The sequence below is a fragment of the Diceros bicornis genome, chromosome 11, assembly GCF_020826845.1.
Source record: "Diceros bicornis minor isolate mBicDic1 chromosome 11, mDicBic1.mat.cur, whole genome shotgun sequence".
Lineage (NCBI taxonomy): Eukaryota > Metazoa > Chordata > Mammalia > Perissodactyla > Rhinocerotidae > Diceros > Diceros bicornis.
Genome location: NC_080750.1, coordinates 34,874,390 through 34,892,872, shown reverse-complemented (window position 1 = coordinate 34,892,872; position 18,483 = coordinate 34,874,390). Strand labels below are relative to the sequence as shown.

At 42.7% G+C, this 18,483-nt stretch overlaps 1 protein-coding gene across 4 annotated transcripts in view; it reads left to right on the top strand.

The window, feature by feature from the left end:
* The window catches only part of ZNF827 (zinc finger protein 827), a 173,415-nt gene extending 157,927 nt beyond the window's left edge, over positions 1–15,488 (top strand). The window contains exons 12-15 of one of the 4 annotated variants that reach the window (XM_058550147.1): positions 7,318–7,509; positions 7,877–8,054; positions 9,700–9,766; positions 11,544–11,610. In XM_058550147.1, coding sequence (XP_058406130.1) covers positions 7,318–7,509; positions 7,877–8,054; positions 9,700–9,724 — 395 coding nt within the window. In that variant the 3' untranslated portion in view covers positions 9,725–9,766; positions 11,544–11,610. Of the gene's footprint in view, positions 1–7,317; positions 7,510–7,876; positions 8,055–9,699; positions 10,083–11,543 lie in introns of those variants that run through there. The other 3 variants (XM_058550149.1, XM_058550145.1, XM_058550146.1) reach the window with 3 other exon arrangements.
* The last annotated feature ends 2,995 nt before the right edge of the window (positions 15,489–18,483 follow it).

Genomic DNA, 18,483 nt, shown 5'->3' with positions numbered 1-18,483 from the left:
TCAGCACTTCTGGAGTGGCTAATGGAGGGAGAGGCCAGCCTCTCTTCCATTTCCACTGGCTTTTCAGATATTCTTTTTTCTTTCTCTTTTCTGTTACACTCTCATTCTTCAAACTCTCTCTACCCCAAAGTATGTCTAAACTCAGCCGAGAACCTTCCTCCAACCTCCCTGTTCCACAGCCCTCTCGCCCCCCGACCTCAAGGAAACCATAGAAACCATAATGGCTGGAAAGAAGTTGGACTTAGAATCACTTAGTTGTCATCAATGGAAACTTCACATTCACAAGTAACCTATGCAAACACACTCACCTCATAATTGCCACAGGGAACACAGCAAAGATCTTGTTCCCTCTGAGATGGTGTTGCTCCTCGTCTAGCTAGGAAGAATGTTCTCGTTTGTTAGCATAGAGAGCCAAGAGTGAAATGCATTAAAGAAGTTTCTTTTTTAATACAGTAGAAGCCTATAGTGCTGCTGCTATTAGAGAATAGGAATAACCTATTTTATAGGTTTCTAGCCAGGGGTGCTAGCAAGAGTTGCTATTTTTTTTAAAGACCAGATAGTAAATATTTTAGGCTTTCAGGCCATACAGTTTCTGGCACTACTACTCAGCTCTGCCATTGGAATTCGAAAGTACCAACAGATGATATGCAAATGAATGGGCATGGCAGTGTTCCAATAAAACCTTATTTACAAAAACAGAAGGCTAGATTTGGCCCAAGGGTTATAGTTTGCTGACCCCTGTTATAAGCTGATGGTCTCACAGTGAGGGTTTCTTGTATTTAGTTGCTGTTTTGAAGTGTTTGAATTTGACCCAAAATATGTCAATCTAAATCTGTAAATTAATAAGCTGTATAATTACAAAGTTATGATATAAAGCAGTATGCATCCCACATGACACATATAACACTATATATTCCTGAGAATGGGGAGCTTATCTAAGTCGATGCTGTGTCTCCAGCTCCTAGACCAGTGCGCGCACAGCATAGGTGGGGAGTAAGTGTTCATCCAATGAATGAACATGTGTGCAAGCGCATCTACACACATTTGTGCATGCTAAGTAAGAAAATTACCCAAACATGGCCCTTGCTTGAACCTTAGAGTCTCCTGACTTATGTATGTAATCGATGTGGACTCGATCCCTCCTTGGGATGGAGGAAAGCAAACTTTGAATTCTAGATTCTGATTCTGGACCCCTTGTTACCGTAAATAGCACTGCGAAGGTAGGAACTCATTGAACTTCTCCGGGCCTCCAACAGTTCCCTGCATTTTTAAATGTGCGGGAGATGCCCCACAGATTTAAGATTCTCTAATCCTGTGAGCCTTGTTCTCTAATTTGATTTACCCATCATAGGAATGGGTACGTTTTATTTCACTACCCTAGGAAATCTGCGATGCTTTCTTGTTACCAAAGTGAGGTTGTGGTCTAGAGGATGAGCTTTAATTGACAGAGCTAATTTTTTATTTAGTCTCCTACAGAATCCATGTGCTTTCTCCTACCTCCTTGCTGGCTATTCTTACCCAAGGCACCCTTGTGAATGGGGTGGGTATCTAAGCAACTGTCTTCTGTTTAGGTCTTTCTTCAGTGATCCCTCTTTACCGTCTTTCTCCCACTCCCTGGCTCCTTGTCCCTGCAGACAATATCAGCAAGGGAAAAATATTCCCTCCGGTGCTCGTGACTTCCTCATTGCACATTTTGCTGCAAGTTTTAAATGTTGTAATCATGGCATTGAGGAATTTGAATAGCTATTTGGAAAATACAACCATTTAATACTTACCCTCACTCTGACACCAAAATCAGTGCCAGATGACTTACACAATCCCTGTTAACAAACCAGCCGTAGAATGGCTTGAAGAAAGTAGAATATTTGTCAGACTTAAAAAGTGAAAAGGATTTGTAAAAGCTTAAGTGATATAAGAAATCGCAAAGGAAAAGAATCAAGAGATTTGACACCAATTTCTTCTATTTGCAAAAGAAGAGAAGGGAAGGGAAACAAAAACAAAACACCACAGTCTGAAAAATGTGTTTATAAAAATGACAAAAAGCTAATAGATCTACTATGTAGAAAATTCCTAGAAACTGGTAAGAAACACTTTCAGTCTCTAATTGAAGAATTTACAAAGGATATGAGCAGTCAATTCACAATAAGAGAAATAAAAGTTAATCACTTAACATAAGGAAAAATGTTCAACCTCACTGGCGGTCAAATTAAAACTCAAGAGCAGCTTCTGGTTCACATATGAAGTTCGGAGCCTGTTTATAGGGGTACCCATGGCTGCGGGATCACACTGATGCTCTCGTGGCCACAGCCCTGCAGAGTGGAAGAACTTCTGGAAACTAATTAGGTGGCATGTGCCAAGAGGCTTGAAAATGTAATGCCCGATGACCCAGTAATCCCACTTCTGGGAATTAATCTGTAGGGGAAAAAATTAGCAAGTGGAATATTAATCTTAGCTTAAAATTTAATTTTAAGGAAATATTTGAGTAGTAAAGTCCTCTCCATGGATATAGTACTGTCATTTAAAACTATTAATTCCTAATGATCTTCCTAAATTTCCTGAGAGCCAGTTGTGTGCCAGATATGTACGACCACATGGGAAAATACAGTGTTAGTTATTATTATTATACTTTGTAAATATTACATGTTATGTTTTATAATATAGTAATAATATATTCTTCTGTAGTGCTTACTGTGAGCCGGGCATTGTTCTTAGTGTTTTACGTATAAAACCCCATTTAATCCCCACAACAAACCTATGAGGCAGGAGCTGATATTATTCCCATTTTTTAGATGAGATAATTGAGGCACAAAGTTAAATACCTTGTCCCAGGTCATACAGCTACTAAGTGGTACAGATGACATTCAAACAGGTATTCTAGAACTGAAGTCCTTATTCTTAACCACTAAGCAATTAACGGCAACAATTTTAAAATAGAGATGCTTACTTTTAAAAGAATGAAAAGTCCACCAAAAATGTAATGGTATTTGTATTGAGGCAACAAGACGACTGGTCATTTTTTATGCTTTCAGTTTCTCAATTGGTGTCATTTTAAATTATGAAATATCTAGGTTTTTTAAAGTTCTCTCCAGCTGGCTGTCCTAATGTATGAGGTTGCATTACCTGTGCAAAGGTGTCCTTCACCAGGAATCTTTGTGATGCTGAAGGTAAATGAGCACTTGGATCCCAGTGAGCCTTGGACTGAGTTGACAAGGGCACCCTGGCTCACTCCCTGCAGAGAGAGCAAAAGGGGATGAGGGCTGAGAGGAGAGGAAGCTCTTTGGGTAGGGATTACAAATTCAGCAGACCGTGCTGTTTCCCCATGCTGTGTCCCAGAGTGGCTGCTGGGGCCCCTGTATATTTATACATTTATTAATTTCGGTAGCTCTCCCCAGTGCCTTAAGCCTGAGGGTACTTGAAGCTGTTCTTAAAGATAGCAACTAAAATTATATGTTTTAATTCTAAAAGCTAATCTAAAATAATCACTTGCAATATTCTTGTTGTAAGACCTGCTTTAGAGGATGGATTTGGTGAAGCAGTATCAGGGACTCAGGGCCCCCACTGAAAATCTTCTATTTATCTACAAAATGTGACTAAATATTAAATATTTAGGTAAGAGACTGGCAATAATGGTGCTAGTTTTCAAGTAGCTTCCTCGTACCAAGGGATGCCTGTATTTTAAAGGCATATTCCATCCCTCCTCATGGGTCAGTGAGTGAGGTCACATATTGTCTGTCCAGGAACCGAATTCAGTTCTGCTAGGAACAAGATTTTAAAACTTGTGAACTAAACTCAGAGTTATCTGCAATGGGCATAATGCAGTGCTGACAGGAAGAGGACTTGGAAACATTGTTAAGTGAGTAATTTTTCCTTCCTCTTTTTAAAAGCTTTTTTTAATTGGACAAGTAATTTATAGTCACTCTAGAAAATTTTGAAAACAAAAGAAAACAAAAACAATGCTGATAATTTCATGCACCATATGTAACCATCATTATAGCTTTGTTTATTTCCAGACTTCTTATTCGTATATGTGATGCATGATTTATTTTGTAATCTTTTAATAAAGGAAGTTTGTTTCTAGAGTTTACAATTACTTAATTGACTGATCTGAAGAGAACTGAAGCACAGTCTCCTTATATTTTCTACCCTAACCTAAAACTGTGGGGTTGCATTGAATTGGTTTGGGGAGAATTGACATCTTAACAATATTGAATCTCCTGAACCATGAACAAGGCATAACTCTCCAGTTATTTGGAGTTTATAATGTACATCTTTAGTTTATTACAGTATACCTTCAAGTAATATTATACCACTTCATATGTAGGATAAGAATCTCCTGAAAGCATACTTCCATTTCTCCTCTCCCAGCCTTTATGTTATTGGTGTCATACATTTACTTATAGATGTGTTATAAACCCAACAATTCATTGTTATTATTTTTTTAACAAAATTAATTTATCTTTTAAAGAGACTTAAATAAGAAGAAAAACTCATATATTTACCCATGTAGTTATCATTTCCAGTAGTCTTCATTCTTTTGTGTAGATCCATTTTTACATTTGGTGGCATTTTCCTTTTCCCCGGAAAAAACTTTTTTTAACATCTCTTGTAATGTAGGTCCGCTGGTGATGAATTCTTTCTTTCTTTTTTTTTTTTTTTTTTGCCTTTGTTTTTGAAATATATTTTCATTGGGTATAAAATTTCAGGTTGACAGTTGTTTCCTTCAGTACTTTAAAGATGTTGCTCCACTACTTCTGACTTGCATTGTTTTCAGTGAGAAATCTGCTGTCATCCTTAGTTATCTTCCTCTGCACATAAGGTATCCTTTTTCCTCTGGCTGCTGGTAGGATTTTTTCTTTATCACAGGTTTTCAGCAATTTGATTATGATGTCCCGTGGTGTAGATTTCTTCGTCTTTCTTATGTTTGATGTTCATTGTGCTTCTTGGATCTGTGGGTTTATGGTTTTCCTCAAATTTGGAACATGTTTGCCCTTTTCAAATATTTTTTCTGCCCTCCTCACCCCATTAGGGACTCCAATTAAACTTACATTAAGCTACCTGAAGGCATCCCACAGTTCACTGATGCTTTCTTCATTTTTATGATTCTTTTTTCTGTTTCACTTCAGATAATTTCTATGCTGATGTCTTCAAGTTCACTAATCTTTTCTTCCACCATGTCTAAATTGCTGGTTATCCCATCCAGCGTATTTTTCATCTCAGACATTGTAATTTTTCATCTCTAGAAATTTGATTTGGGTCTTTTTTATATCTTTCATATCTCTACTTAACTTTTTGAACATATGTAATACAGTTACAATAACTGCTTTTATGTCCTTGTCTGCAAATTCTAACAACTTTGTCAGTTCTGGGTCAGGTTTGTTTTTTTGTGTGTGAGGAAGATCAGCCCTGAGCTAACATCCATGCTAATCCTCCTCTTTTTGCTGAGGAAGACCGGCTCTGAGCTAACATCTATTGCCAATCCTCCTCCTTTTTTTTTCCCCAAAGCCCCAGTAGATAGTTGTATGTCATAGTTGCACATCCTTCTAGTTGCTGTATGTGGGACACAGCCTCAGCATGGCTGGAGAAGTGGTGCGTCGGTGCATGCCCGGGATCCGAACCCAGGCCACCAGTAGCGGAGTGCGCGCACTTAACCGCTAAGCCACGGGGCCGGCCCCTGGGTCAGTTTTGATTGGTTGATTATTCTCCTCAATTTCAGTTGTGTTTTCCTATTTCTTGGCATGCTTGATAATTTTTATTTGGATGTCAGACCTTGTAATTTAAGTTCTTGGGTGCTGGATATTTTATATTCCTATAAGTATTCTTGACCAGTTAATTACTTAGAAACTTTGATCCTTTGGGGTCTTTGTGTGTGTGTGTGTGTGTGTGTGTGTGTGTGTGTGTCGTGAGGAAGATTGGCCCTGAGTTAACACTTGTTGCCAATCTTCCTCTTTTTGCTTGAGGAAGAGTGGCCCTGAGCTGACATCTGTGCCCATCTTCCTCTATTTTGTATGTGGAATGCCGCCACAGCATGGCCTCATGAGTGGTGTAGGTCCATGCCTGGGATCTGAACCCGTGAAGCCCGAGCCGCCAAAGTAGAGTGCACCGAGCTTAACCACTGCACCACCAGGATGGCCCCGAGGGTCTTGTTTTTATGACTTGTCAGGCAGGTCTGGAGCAGTGCTCCATCTAGGGCTAATTATTACCCACTACTAAGAGATCTTCCTCAGTTTTCTACCCAGTGCCCTGGGAATTAAGAGTCTTTCTAATCTGGCTGGTGGAAACAGGTACTGTTCTCTAAGCCTTTCAGATGGCTTTTTTCCCTCCAACGCTGGGTAGTTTCCTTACATACATGCTCTGATCCGTACTCTGCTGAATATTCACAGGAGACCCTCTGCAGTTTCTCTTGAGTTCTTCCTCTGTGCTGCTCTCTCCTCTCTGGTACTCTGTCCTGCGAAATCTAGCCAAGTTGATCTCCCCAGACCCTCAGCTTTATCTCCTCAACTCAGCAGGTCTGTCAGGCTCCACCTCTGTTCCCCCTCCCTGTACTGCAGTCTGAAAAATCTCTCAAGGCAGGAAGCGGGGCAATCATAGGGCCCACCTCTTTTTTTTCCTGTCTCTCAGGAATCACTTTTCTGCATTGCCTAATGTCTAATGTTGGGAAAACTATTGTTTGTTATGTTTTGTCTGGTTTTTTTAGTTGTTTCAGTAGTGATGGTAAATCTAGTCTCTGATACTCCATCTTGAGTGGAGGCAGAAGTCTCCTGATGCTAGATTTTAATGGCGTATTGACTTGTTCACTCCCGGCTTTGAGAGAGTCCGGTGTGCAGTGATGAAGAGCATGGATGCTAGTGTCATACCAACTGAAATCTCTGCTCCACCACTTCCTAGCCATGTGACCTAGGCCAGGTTACCCTGACTGTGCCTCTCTCCCCTCATCTGTAAAATGGGGTGATAATAGTCATGCATCATTGAATTTTTGAGAGGATAAAATGAGAAAATGCATTTAAAGCATGACATCGTTCCTGGAACTTGGTAACACACTCAGTACATCTTAGCTATTATTGTCACCTTATTTTAATTATTGTAAGAGCTCAATAAACACTTGTCAAAGTGTTTATTGACAAGTGAATGAACACCTGGTCTTGGCCACAAGTACCACAAGTGTCTGGGATCCCTTAGGTGCACTGGGGGAGTGGGAAACCTCAGCTTGTGCTCCCTGAATGATGATGTAGCCATGACACCCAACTCCCCACCCCTAATTGCTATTACTCTAGAGTTTTCATCTCCTAAGTAACAGACCTGGGTTTTTTTATTTTTCAGGGGAAGACAGGAAGACCCCCAGTGAATCAAATAGCCCCTCTTCATCCTCCCTCTCAGCTCTGAGTGATTCAGCCAACAGCAAAGACGATTCAGACAGCTCCCAGAGAAACAAGAGCGGGAACAACCTGCTGGTCATCTCTGTCTTGCCTGGGAGCCAGCCCTCATTGAATAGTGAGGAAAAGCCAGAAAAAGGTAAGCAGGAGATGGATTGGCCTTCTCAACCCACTCCAATCTAGGGGGTGACCAATCTTGAGACTAAGCCCTGGAGAGGAGTGACGTTGGAAAACAGATATTAGGCTTGGGAACAGTCTAACATGTATCACCTAAAATCTGCATCTCCTGTTGGCTTGATCTGCATCTAAATACGGGATGGAAGGATGGAGAGTGTGACATTGATTCCGAAGCTGTATGTTTAACTCCTTTCAGCACGGAGATGCAGGGAACAGTGCCTGGAAGGGTATAGCTGGGGGGTAGGGGGGAGAAAGGGGATCTCCACACCACTCCTGCCCTCCTGTCCCTCTGCCCCATGCACCTGTACACCCAGCTTCGGTCCTTTCAGGGTTCGAATGCGTTTTTTGCAACTTTGTCTGCAAGACGAAGAACATGTTTGAGCGCCATCTGCAGATACACCTCATCACCCGGATGTTTGAGTGTGACGTGTGCCACAAGTTCATGAAGACGCCCGAACAGCTGCTGGAGCATAAGAAATGCCACACTGTCCCCACCGGTGGGCTCAAGTAAGGAAAGCAAGTACAGAACTTTTTACTGTGTTGTTATTAAACGCCCTTTCCCCATCCCTACCCCGTCCCCTCCCCTGAAGGTTTTGGGGTACATGGAGAGAGGGAGGTTGGCATGGGGGGAGTTAGGCACCTCTGCTACCTTTAGCTGGATATGAATTAGACCTGTCCCCCAGGGGGGCATCAGATGTCAGCAGGAGAATCTATTTCACAAATATCCTGGGATTCCCGACGAGCAAGAAGGCAGGTCGGAGCAGCTCATGTGCAAGGGTAGACTCATCCTACACTGCTGGAGTTTTGTTCAGACTTGATTTCAATGGACTTGGGGGTCATTGTCCGCAAGTGTAGATCATTACACTGTCACTGCACTTCACTGTCTCTATTTTTTAGCTGATTTGTCATATATCTATTAAATAAGCGTTATAACCGCCCCATCCACACCCTACCCCCAAATATTGGATCCTTGCCAGTTTGAACAGGCAGGAGGCAACATTTTGCATGCAAAGATCACCTGCCTCGTGTTTTCCTGCTAACACACCGGATGCTTTTCCAGGAACTGGAATTGGCATCTCCCTGGTTTAGCCTTCATGAGGTCTGACATTTCCAGTCACATGTTATTCACAGAACCCCAAAGACCTAGACAACAAGCATCGTCATTAACCAATATTTGCAAGAAACCCTCTGGTCTGAAGTGAGACCCATCAGTTATTATCAAAGGCACTGTGTGTCTGGCTTGATAAGAGGTGCTAAAGGGCAAACAAGGAATAAAACATTATTTCCACCCTCAGGAAATTTGTGTCCTAGCACTACCAGAATTTAATCTTCTCTGTAATTCTGAAATCAGAATCCCTGTTCACTTATGGTCTAGTAAAGAGAAAGAAGCATATGTCACTGGACACAGAAAAACACACAATTTTCAAGGCATAATGATTCATGTTTAGCTGAAATGATCAGGTAATTAAAAGAATGAAAAATTACATTTTAATTAATACAAGGAAAAAAATTTTTGTTTTTAAACATTCTTATCTTTGAAACTCACAACTTGCCAGAGAGGTCACATGACTCTTTTGAGTAGATGAGGGATGGAGAGACCCAGAAGGACCCTGGGAGTCAAGTGTCGTGGGCAATGCAGGGTTGACTCCCCCGGGCTCCTGCCTGGTCAGGGGGACCCTCCTCAAAAACTTGCCCAAACAGAGGAGTCGGGGAGCAGCACCTACTGTGGAATTCCATTTTGTTTCACTCTTGGGGGTGCTTAGGTGGGAAGGGGAGGGGAGGTTTACAGGGATGGGGGTGGGGCAATTATAATTCAAGACCACCAGTAAATGGGAAATGCCTAGCAAGAGCCTATTTGGGAATTTGATTTGGTTTGTTCCCACTGTCCCTTTCTAAATATTTATGTACTCATTTAAAAAAAAAAAAAGCCATGTATTTCTGTGGTTGGACTAGCGCTCATTGCCTTCCCAGTAGCCCAGTCACACCCATTAATACTTCAACCCGGCCAGTTGTGGCTTTGCTAGTTAGCCTTTTCTCAGGGACCTAAGGAGTCCCAAGCCTCCAAGCCATTGGGGAGAATGCCCAGTGAACGCTGATGCTTTTGCCGGAACAGACACTTCCCTTGTGGTGCTAACGGTCCCCTGTGTAATAGTTTATGTTCTAGGATGACCAAGTAGAAGAATACTTTGAAAAAATTGATAATGCCTTCTGGCTATACAGTGAGTCTTTGTTTTGTTTTGTTTTGTTTTCCCTTTGCTGTATCAGAGAATTAATTTGCCTGAGAGAGTGTCTTTACAATAAATAACGGGAGCACGGAAAACCCTTAGCACTTTGCCTGAGCAGTGAAAGAAAAGATTGAGCCGTGGGTCACAGAAATGTCCTTAAAATGAAACAGACTGCCGATGTCTCAATTGCTTTTCTGTGATGGAACTGCTTGTACTCTATATCCTGTTCATAATGCAGATCAAATAAGATTATACTATTATTTTTCTTTTGCCGTAGCTCAGGACAGTGGTGAGTTTCAGACTCCTCTAGGTAAGGCCCAGCTTGGCGTAGGGGTTGTGTGTGCACCTGACCTGGGAATGGGCTTTATATTTCTCTCGTGTGCACTCTTCTGTGAGCTGAGGTTCCAAGGCTAACAGCGAGCTTGGCGCTGAGGAGCAGTGCACGGTGCACTCGGTTGTGTTGGGCTCTGCTGAACACCTCTCCAAACCCTCAGAGGACAGCTCACTCCTGGGCCCTGCCCTGCAGGTGCCCAGCGAGAGCTGAGGCAGCCACTTTTGCATTTGCATCCTTTTTGTAAAGAGAGCAAACACGCTACAGCTATCCTATCAGCCACCGACTCGAGCCTGGCAGCTTCCAAAAGAGAAGCGCAGCAGAATTTGTAAACATGCCCTCACTGCTCCTCCTGGCCCTTCTGGACAGCCAGGAGGCTTGGGGGGAGCGTAGCCTCACTGCATAGGATGGAGAAACCGAGCCACGGAGAGGCCCAGGCTTTATCCCAGGGCATTTCCAGCTACAGCCCGATAAGGTGACGGAGCTGGCACCAGAATCTGCCTAAATCACATGTAGAGACCAGTCCAGTAATGAAGCAGTGCCTACCATGTGCTGAGTCCTCTACCAAGCACTGTAGAGAATGCAGAGGAAATGTAAGATATGGTCCTGCCCACTGAGAATTTAAGATCCAGTTGGATTATTATTATTTCCATGATGTAATAATATATTAATAATGTCTTCAAGCTCCAGAGAGCAGTTGTCTCCCTCCCTCCTTATCCCTCATTAGTAGATGGGCTGGTGGGTGGGCCTCCTTCTCCCATGGCCTCGTCCTGGTCCTCATCTTCCTTCCCTGATGGAGAACCAGTGCTGTAGGAGACAGGTTTTATGAGTACATCTCTATGTATAGACACACACAGAGACATACACAGGCCTTCTCATCCTAACAACCCTTTAATAAGCACGATTCTGACCCCTACGACTTTCTGTTTGCTGGAGGTAGCTCTCCCCCTATAAGCTGTTCTTTAAAACTCTTAGCCTTTCTGCGTGTGCTTGGTGTGGTGCATGAAAAGTCGATTCTTTGTGTTGCTCCCATCTAGAGGGGAGGTCATGAGGTTTAGCCCTCTGCTATGTCCGGTTGGGAGTGGGGAGGGCTCCGAGGGGACGGGCGGGGAGGACGGAAGGGAGCGACAGCTTATTTATTCCTCACACTCTCTCTGCTCCCCTTCCTGAGGGCTGGTGTTCGCTGTTCCAGCCAGGAGACCCAGAGTAGGCTGAGCAGACCTCGTCAGAGCTCCTCCTTAGCGGGGACGGCTCTATAAGCAGAGAGAGCCGAAGAGGGTCATCTCAACCCCAGAGAGGCGGCAGGGCTGGGCTGGGCAGGGGCAGGCCAGGCCTAAGAGTTTGGAGGGAGGCGTGAGGGAAGGCAGGTGAGGAGGGTAGAAGCAGGGCGGCAGCAGAACCTGTCTGGCTGAACCTCCCTTTCATTGCTTCCCCCGGCAGGTGCCCATTCTGCATTTATTCCACCAACCGCCCCGCTGCCATGGAGTGCCACCTCAAGACCCACTACAAGATGGAGTACAAGTGCCGGATCTGCCAGACAGTGAAGGCCAACCAGCTGGAGCTGGAGACGCACACCCGGGAGCATCGCCTCGGCAACCACTACAAGTGCGACCAGTGCGGCTACCTGTCCAAGACGGCCAACAAGCTCATCGAGCACGTGCGCGTCCACACCGGGGAGCGGCCCTTCCACTGTGACCAGTGCAGCTACAGCTGCAAGCGCAAGGACAATCTCAACCTGCACAAGAAGCTGAAGCACGCCCCACGCCAGACCTTCAGCTGCGAAGAGTGCCTGTTCAAGACCACCCACCCTTTCGTCTTCAGCCGCCACGTCAAGAAGCACCAGAGTGGGGACTGCCTCGAGGAGGACAAGAAGGGCCTGTGTGCAGCCCCCAAGGAACCAGCCTGCCCCGGGGCCCCGCTCCTTGTGGTCGGGAGCTCCCGGAATCTCCTGTCGCCCCTGTCGGTCATGTCCGCCTCCCAGGCTCTGCAGACCGTGGCCCTGTCTGCCGCCCACGGCGGCGGCTCAGAGCCCAACCTGGCACTCAAGGCTTTGGCCTTCAACGGCTCCCCTTTGCGCTTTGACAAGTATCGGAACTCGGATTTTGCCCATCTCATTCCCTTGACAATGTTATACCCCAAGAACCACTTGGATCTCACATTCCACCCTCCCCGACCTCAGACTGCGCCTCCCAGCATCCCCTCCCCCAAACACTCCTTCCTCGCCTATCTCGGACTGAGAGAAAGAGCAGAGACTGTCTGAGGGCAGCCATGTTCTGTACCAAAAACAAAGAGACAGAGACAAAAAAGAAAACCCACAAAACTTAAACACAACCCCAGCAGGTGTATGTTGCTGCAAAACCTACAGGCCCCCATGGGTCTGAACCATGTGTACTGTATATCTTTAGTAAGGAATAGAATTGGCTCTGTGTGTATACCTATTGCATTGACCTGAAAGCTGCTTTATCCAATCTTCAGAGAGGTGACCTCCTGCCTACTCTCCCTTCAGAGGCATGCCGCCCCAGCCACCCACCCCCACTCTCAGCCCTTCTCCGCACTTCTATCTGAAAGGAATTTTGTCTTGTTAAACCCTAAAGAGAGTGTCCTTAATAGCAATCAGCACTTGTAAGCTTATATACTGGTGCGTCTTTGTTTTCTGTTGGGTGAGTGGGGTGCGTGGGCGTTTGTGGATTCTGAAAGAGAAAGCCGTGTGTCGTGTGCCATGACATTTCTATTGCACATTCTTTGTACTGGCTTCTTTAACAGAGATGAACATTCTTTTCCCTCCTGGGTTGTTCATCCACTGCAGTCTCTCCCTGAGCTCCTTCATCCCGTTTCCCTCTCTATTTTATGGCTACAGAGTGGTAGGGCCTGGTGCTTAGTCGACGAAGGAAGGTAGACATCCACAGTGCTGCTTGAGATTTCCGAGGGAATACTGGAGCCCTTGTGCTCGGATCTTCTCTGGTTATGAAGGTGCGAGGAATCAAGAGACCCACCTGGAAGAAATATCTGGCAGCACTGCAGTTAACATCACAAAACTGAAGTGTGTTTTCTGTGTGTCCATACGTTTACAGTGCGTATGGCACACACACACCGTGCATCATTTTTTAAGGGCAGATTATATATATATATATATATATATATATATGATGTATTAATTCAGTGGTTACCATTTGTTTGCAGGAAAAAAAGTATGAGTAAAAATTTTATGGTTGATAAATCCAGCCAAGGAGATTACAAGGGGTTTGGATAAATTCTGGGTATAAATGCTCAGACTAAAAAAAAAAAGAAACAGCAGTTTTGCACAGTGCTTTGGTCTTGCACTACTTTTTGTTTCTCATCTGCAAAAAAAAAAAAAAGTAAAAGAAAAGGAAGAAAATGTACCTTTTATATGGAATGAGTAGACTGTATGTTTGAAAATTTAGTCACAACCTCTTTGACATATAACGACCCAATAAAAAGGTGCTGTTTAGTCCCACGGTTCAGTTTATGCCCCTGAGAAGTTTCCATTGTGTCTGCAGGTCGTCTGGCTATAGTGGTATTCTCCATGTTATTAATAATTCTGTATTCCATTTTGTTAACGCCTGGTAGATATAACCTGCTAGGAGGCTAACTTTATACTTATTTAAAGCTCTTATTTTGTGGTCATTAAAATGGCAACTTATGTGCAGCACTTTATTGCAGCAAGAAGCAGACGTAGATTGGTTGCAAAGCCCTTTGCTCATCTTTAAAAAGTAATGGATGATTTAAAAAGAAGAAAAGGAAAACAATCTTTGGCTGAATATGTTCATTGCTTGTATTTTTAAGACGACAGAATTTCCAGTATGAAACAGACTGAAAGAGCAGGAAGAAATGTGCTTTGTATAATAATGGGAAGTTTGGAATATAAAAGTTTGTATATTATTTATCTATTGAAGAACTGGTGTACAGGAGGAATGATGCTTTCTGACTGCGTTGCTGTTTTCCATCATGCGTTATCCTAGAGTTGGGATTTTTTTTTTTCATCTGTTTCACCAGGGGAAAATAAAAGCCTCCCTAATTTTCTTCCTCTAGTCAGTTTGCTTCACTGAAAGCTCCTTCTAAATTGGTACAGTTCTCCAGGAAGCCAGAAGACTGTACCGTCTGTCCACCCCATGGTCCCCTCGGCCTCCATACCCACCCTCCTTCCCCCAGACCTAGCAGGTGTGCTACACTACCCTTTGCCAGTCATCCAGCCTTGGCAAACCTGTTTACACTAAGGAGGTGTCCCCGGGAGCAGGAAGGCTGAGCCAGCGCAGGCAGGAAGCTCCTGCACCCTCGGTCATTCTCCAGCAGAGACATTTGTTCTTGGCCATGTATGAAAAGTCGTTCAACCTCGCCATGTCAATGTCTCAGTAAAAGACACTATAGACAGTTAATGGACAATGCACTCCAAGAATACTGGGCTTATGGGTGGGTTGGTTTTTTTAAAGTCATGTCTTTATCCCCATATAATGGAGAATGTGCCACTTGGCTAATAATGTGCTTTCAAAATTACAAGTTCAGTGATGACAGGAAGAGGGCCACGATGATCCCACAGAGGCTGGCAGAAAAGGCCAACGACACATAAGAACCAGCAGGTTAAAAACCTGAAAGGGTGGCCCTGACAATTAGGACTACAGATTTTACAGCATGCCACGTGTGCAATATGAGGTCCTAGGCTGAAAGTTTTAAGATGGAGAGGGGAGTTGGAAGGAGATGTTTACTGCTCACATGCCATGCATTTCACTGCTTGACACTGAACTTGTATTTGAATGACTTAGTTATGCTTAATGTAATTGGGCAACTTTTTTAGCACTTTGGAAAGAGTCATCAATCTTTCTGGTAAATTATAAAAGTTTTCTGAGTGAGAAAAGGTGTGTTTGGAGTTTGTTTGACTTTTTATATTATTATTATTGTTATTAATAAAGAAAAAATCTACAGCATTTTTCAGACTCCACCAAGACAACATGTACCCCTGAATTTGGTTTGCAGTTTGATACTCAGGGAAGGATGTATTCCATAGATATCCTTTCCGTGTAAAACACTAACGTCTTTGAGAAATTCACCTGCCAACTAACTTCAATTCTGTTTTCACTATGCATTCTTCAATGAAAGCTAGCTTATTTTTCCATATAGTAATGCAGTTAGAGTTCTCAGCATTTTCTTCTATTGTTTTTTTAACTCCTCATGTTATGTTCAGTGATCATACTGTCAAGGTTTGTGTACATTACTGAAAATTTGTATTGTATAAAGCTTTTTGCATTACAAGGCTGTACAGGGTCATTTTGACAGTAACTGGTTTATTCCTTTGCATCTTATGTTGCATTGCCAATTTCTAGTGTATCCAGTTTGGAAGTATAATATACTCTAATTAAAAAAAAAAAAGGTTGGCTATACTCTTGTTTCTTTTTCTTTCTTGGTTGCCATCCTTGACTACTTGTTAGTTTCAAAGTTTTGTTTGTCTTGCTTTGTTCTGATTTTTACTTTTCAGTGTATTTTAAATAAGTTTAGGAAATGTCCACTACTAGTTATAACTATTGCAAAACGCAAGGTTTGAACAGCCATAGTTATAATGCAAACTGTTATTACGTAAGTCATTCATAGCCATTAAGGTTGAGAGCATATCCATCATTCAGTATAGTTGCAGCCTGGCTCCTTCCTGAAATTACGTAGTGACATTTAAAAATTTCACCAGCCTTACCTTCTCCTGCTTAACATCATTTTATTGACCCCGTAGCCAAAGGGGGGGGAGGGGAGCAGATGAATAATTTCATTTATCTTAATGAAATTTGGCAACTGTCAGATTTTTAATGAGGGGGAAAATGGTATATTTTGCAACCTAAATAATAATCTATCCAAATGCAAGTAATAGTTCACCATTCAAAGGAAGGTACCAGAGAAACAAACTGAGGCCAAAAAAGATGTAAAGCACATAAGTTCAAACAATAATTTTTTAAAACCCATTTTAAAGTTCTATCCATTATAGACCCTCCCCATGAATCTGTGATGATTGATAGAAAATATAAAGCAACAAAAGAGAATGTTTTGCCTGATTCATGCATGCTTATTCATAAAATATCCTTTGCTCATTACAAAAACTTATGATCCACTTCACCCTAACATTTAAAAAGATCAAATTTACTTTTTATAAAATGAGATAATGTAGGAGAAGGCACTTTGAAAATCACCAGTCACTAATCAGACACTATTTTCCCCTTTCATTTTTCCATCCAATAGCTATTTTTCGGGTGAATGAAGCAAGTTCTCTCACTTGGTTCAAATTCCAGTTTTGTTTTGGCGTGGCTGATATTTACTGAAAATATTAAAATAAGTCAGACTTCTTTGCTTTTTGCTGGCATTACAGGCAGGAGTGGCTTCACATTTCGTATACATACTTGTTTTTCCCTTAGGTTCCACATCTACCTCACATTTTCCCTGTGGATGAGAAAAACCAGAAATATAAAGAAAATAATCATCAGTTGGGTAATCATTTCCCCTGTTAATGGGCTTCCAGTGACTTTGAGGAATGGCGGGGTTGGCGCCATCCATGACAGAACAGACCACATCCTCTTCCATCTTGACTTACCTAGAGAGCGCTGCATGTGGACCTGGGCATCTCCAAGCCAGTAATGTGGCCCTTGTTTGAATTTAATCCAAGATCATACATACTTTTCCTACTGTTGTGTTAAATAAATATATTTTAAGCTAAGACTCAAGGCCACGTTTTCTATAATGTGTCTATAATTTGGTGGCCACCAAAAACTGTCCCTGGTTTTAACAGAGCTGCAGCACTGGTCACAGGGGAACAAGGAGAAATATCAAGGCTTGATGAGCACATGCATCTCCTTACCCACAGTCAGAAGCATCATCTAAGAACTCTTGCCTGCCAAAGGTCGTGCAAGGCTTGTGAACAATTTGAAGGGGAAGGCACATCTCATTAGTTGCCAAAACACAGAAATCAAGTCATCTCGGTGCTTTCAGCCCATGGGGAGGAAGGAGAACCAAGAGGAGCTCACTGCACCTAAAAGGGTAGGGAGGGAAGGAAGGGGACAGCAGCTGAATGATTTCATCTGTGGTGCTTGTAGGAGACAGAACGTAAAACTAGAATCCTTCCCAATGCACCTTAGAACCTGTGAGCAAAATCACAGGATGAAAGAATAGCCTTGGGAATTCAGACACCATTCTAAGGAGCCATCAACCACAAACATTCACGAGACCCAGCCAACATTCTTACTGGTGTCACTCTCTCAAAACAGAAGAGTCCCACACAAACTGAAGTTTATTTTGCAAATAACTACAATTAACTAAGCAAGCAAATACAAGCAAATACTAAGCAGGCCCTGGGGTAAATGAAATGAGATGACATTAAATGACTCTGGGGACCGAGGGGCCCGTTCTTCCTCTGTCCAGGGTCTGAATGGTCTCAGGTAATCAGTCAAGACCTCTTCTTTATGAAGCAGCAGATCTCCATTCATAATTCTTTCCTGATAGCTGGATCTGTAAAACAGGAAAATGCAAATCCTGCTCACATTGGTAGGAGCTGCAAGGGGAAAAGGAAAATCAATTGCTGTGTCCCTTTAGAATTCCATTTTGATAGCGTTAAGGTAACTATTAGTTAATTAGTTCTTAGTTTTCAATAGAATTTTAGACCTAGAGCAGAGAATCAACCTCAACTCACACTTCAAAATTATTTTCCTGAATGCCAGTCCCTATTGGTGGCTTCCTACCCTATTTAGTGAGAATATCTGGTTTACAGATGATGTTTTCCAATCATGAGGGACATTACCGTGGAGTCAGATCACCTGAAGCCAGGCTCGGAAGCATTTTATAAAAAGAGAAGTTGAACTTGATGATCTCTAAGACTCCTTCCCACCCTAAGAGATAATATTTAATATGCTATGATTCTATGACTCTTTCTAAACAAGCAAATGTCAGTCAACCTTTGAAAGCAAAAGCGGCACTTCAGTTTTGCTCAGTTATAGCAAAAATGGCACCTCAAAGCTTTCAAGCCACAACAGACTTAAAGGAGGAAAAAAATGGCTAAAAATGTTTTTCTGCTAACTTCAGAATTTGGGAGGTCTATAATTTTTCTCTTCTGATTAAACACTAAATCATCATGCTGGGATTGTCTTCAGTCATCTTGAGGGTAGCTTAAATATATTTTACCAAACCATGGGTACTTAATCTGGTTAGATGAGTTAGGGGGTAGCCAGATGGAGATGGAAAGGTTTTGCCCTGACCATTTCATCTCTCTAACTCCACCCCCTCTTTTTCCCACCACTTGACTTATTCCAACCTTCTCCAGGTGACTAGTGCAATTGTGACCCCTGAGCTCTCTGCCCACCATGTTTCCAATGTTTTCTGTAAAAGAACAAATGGTTTA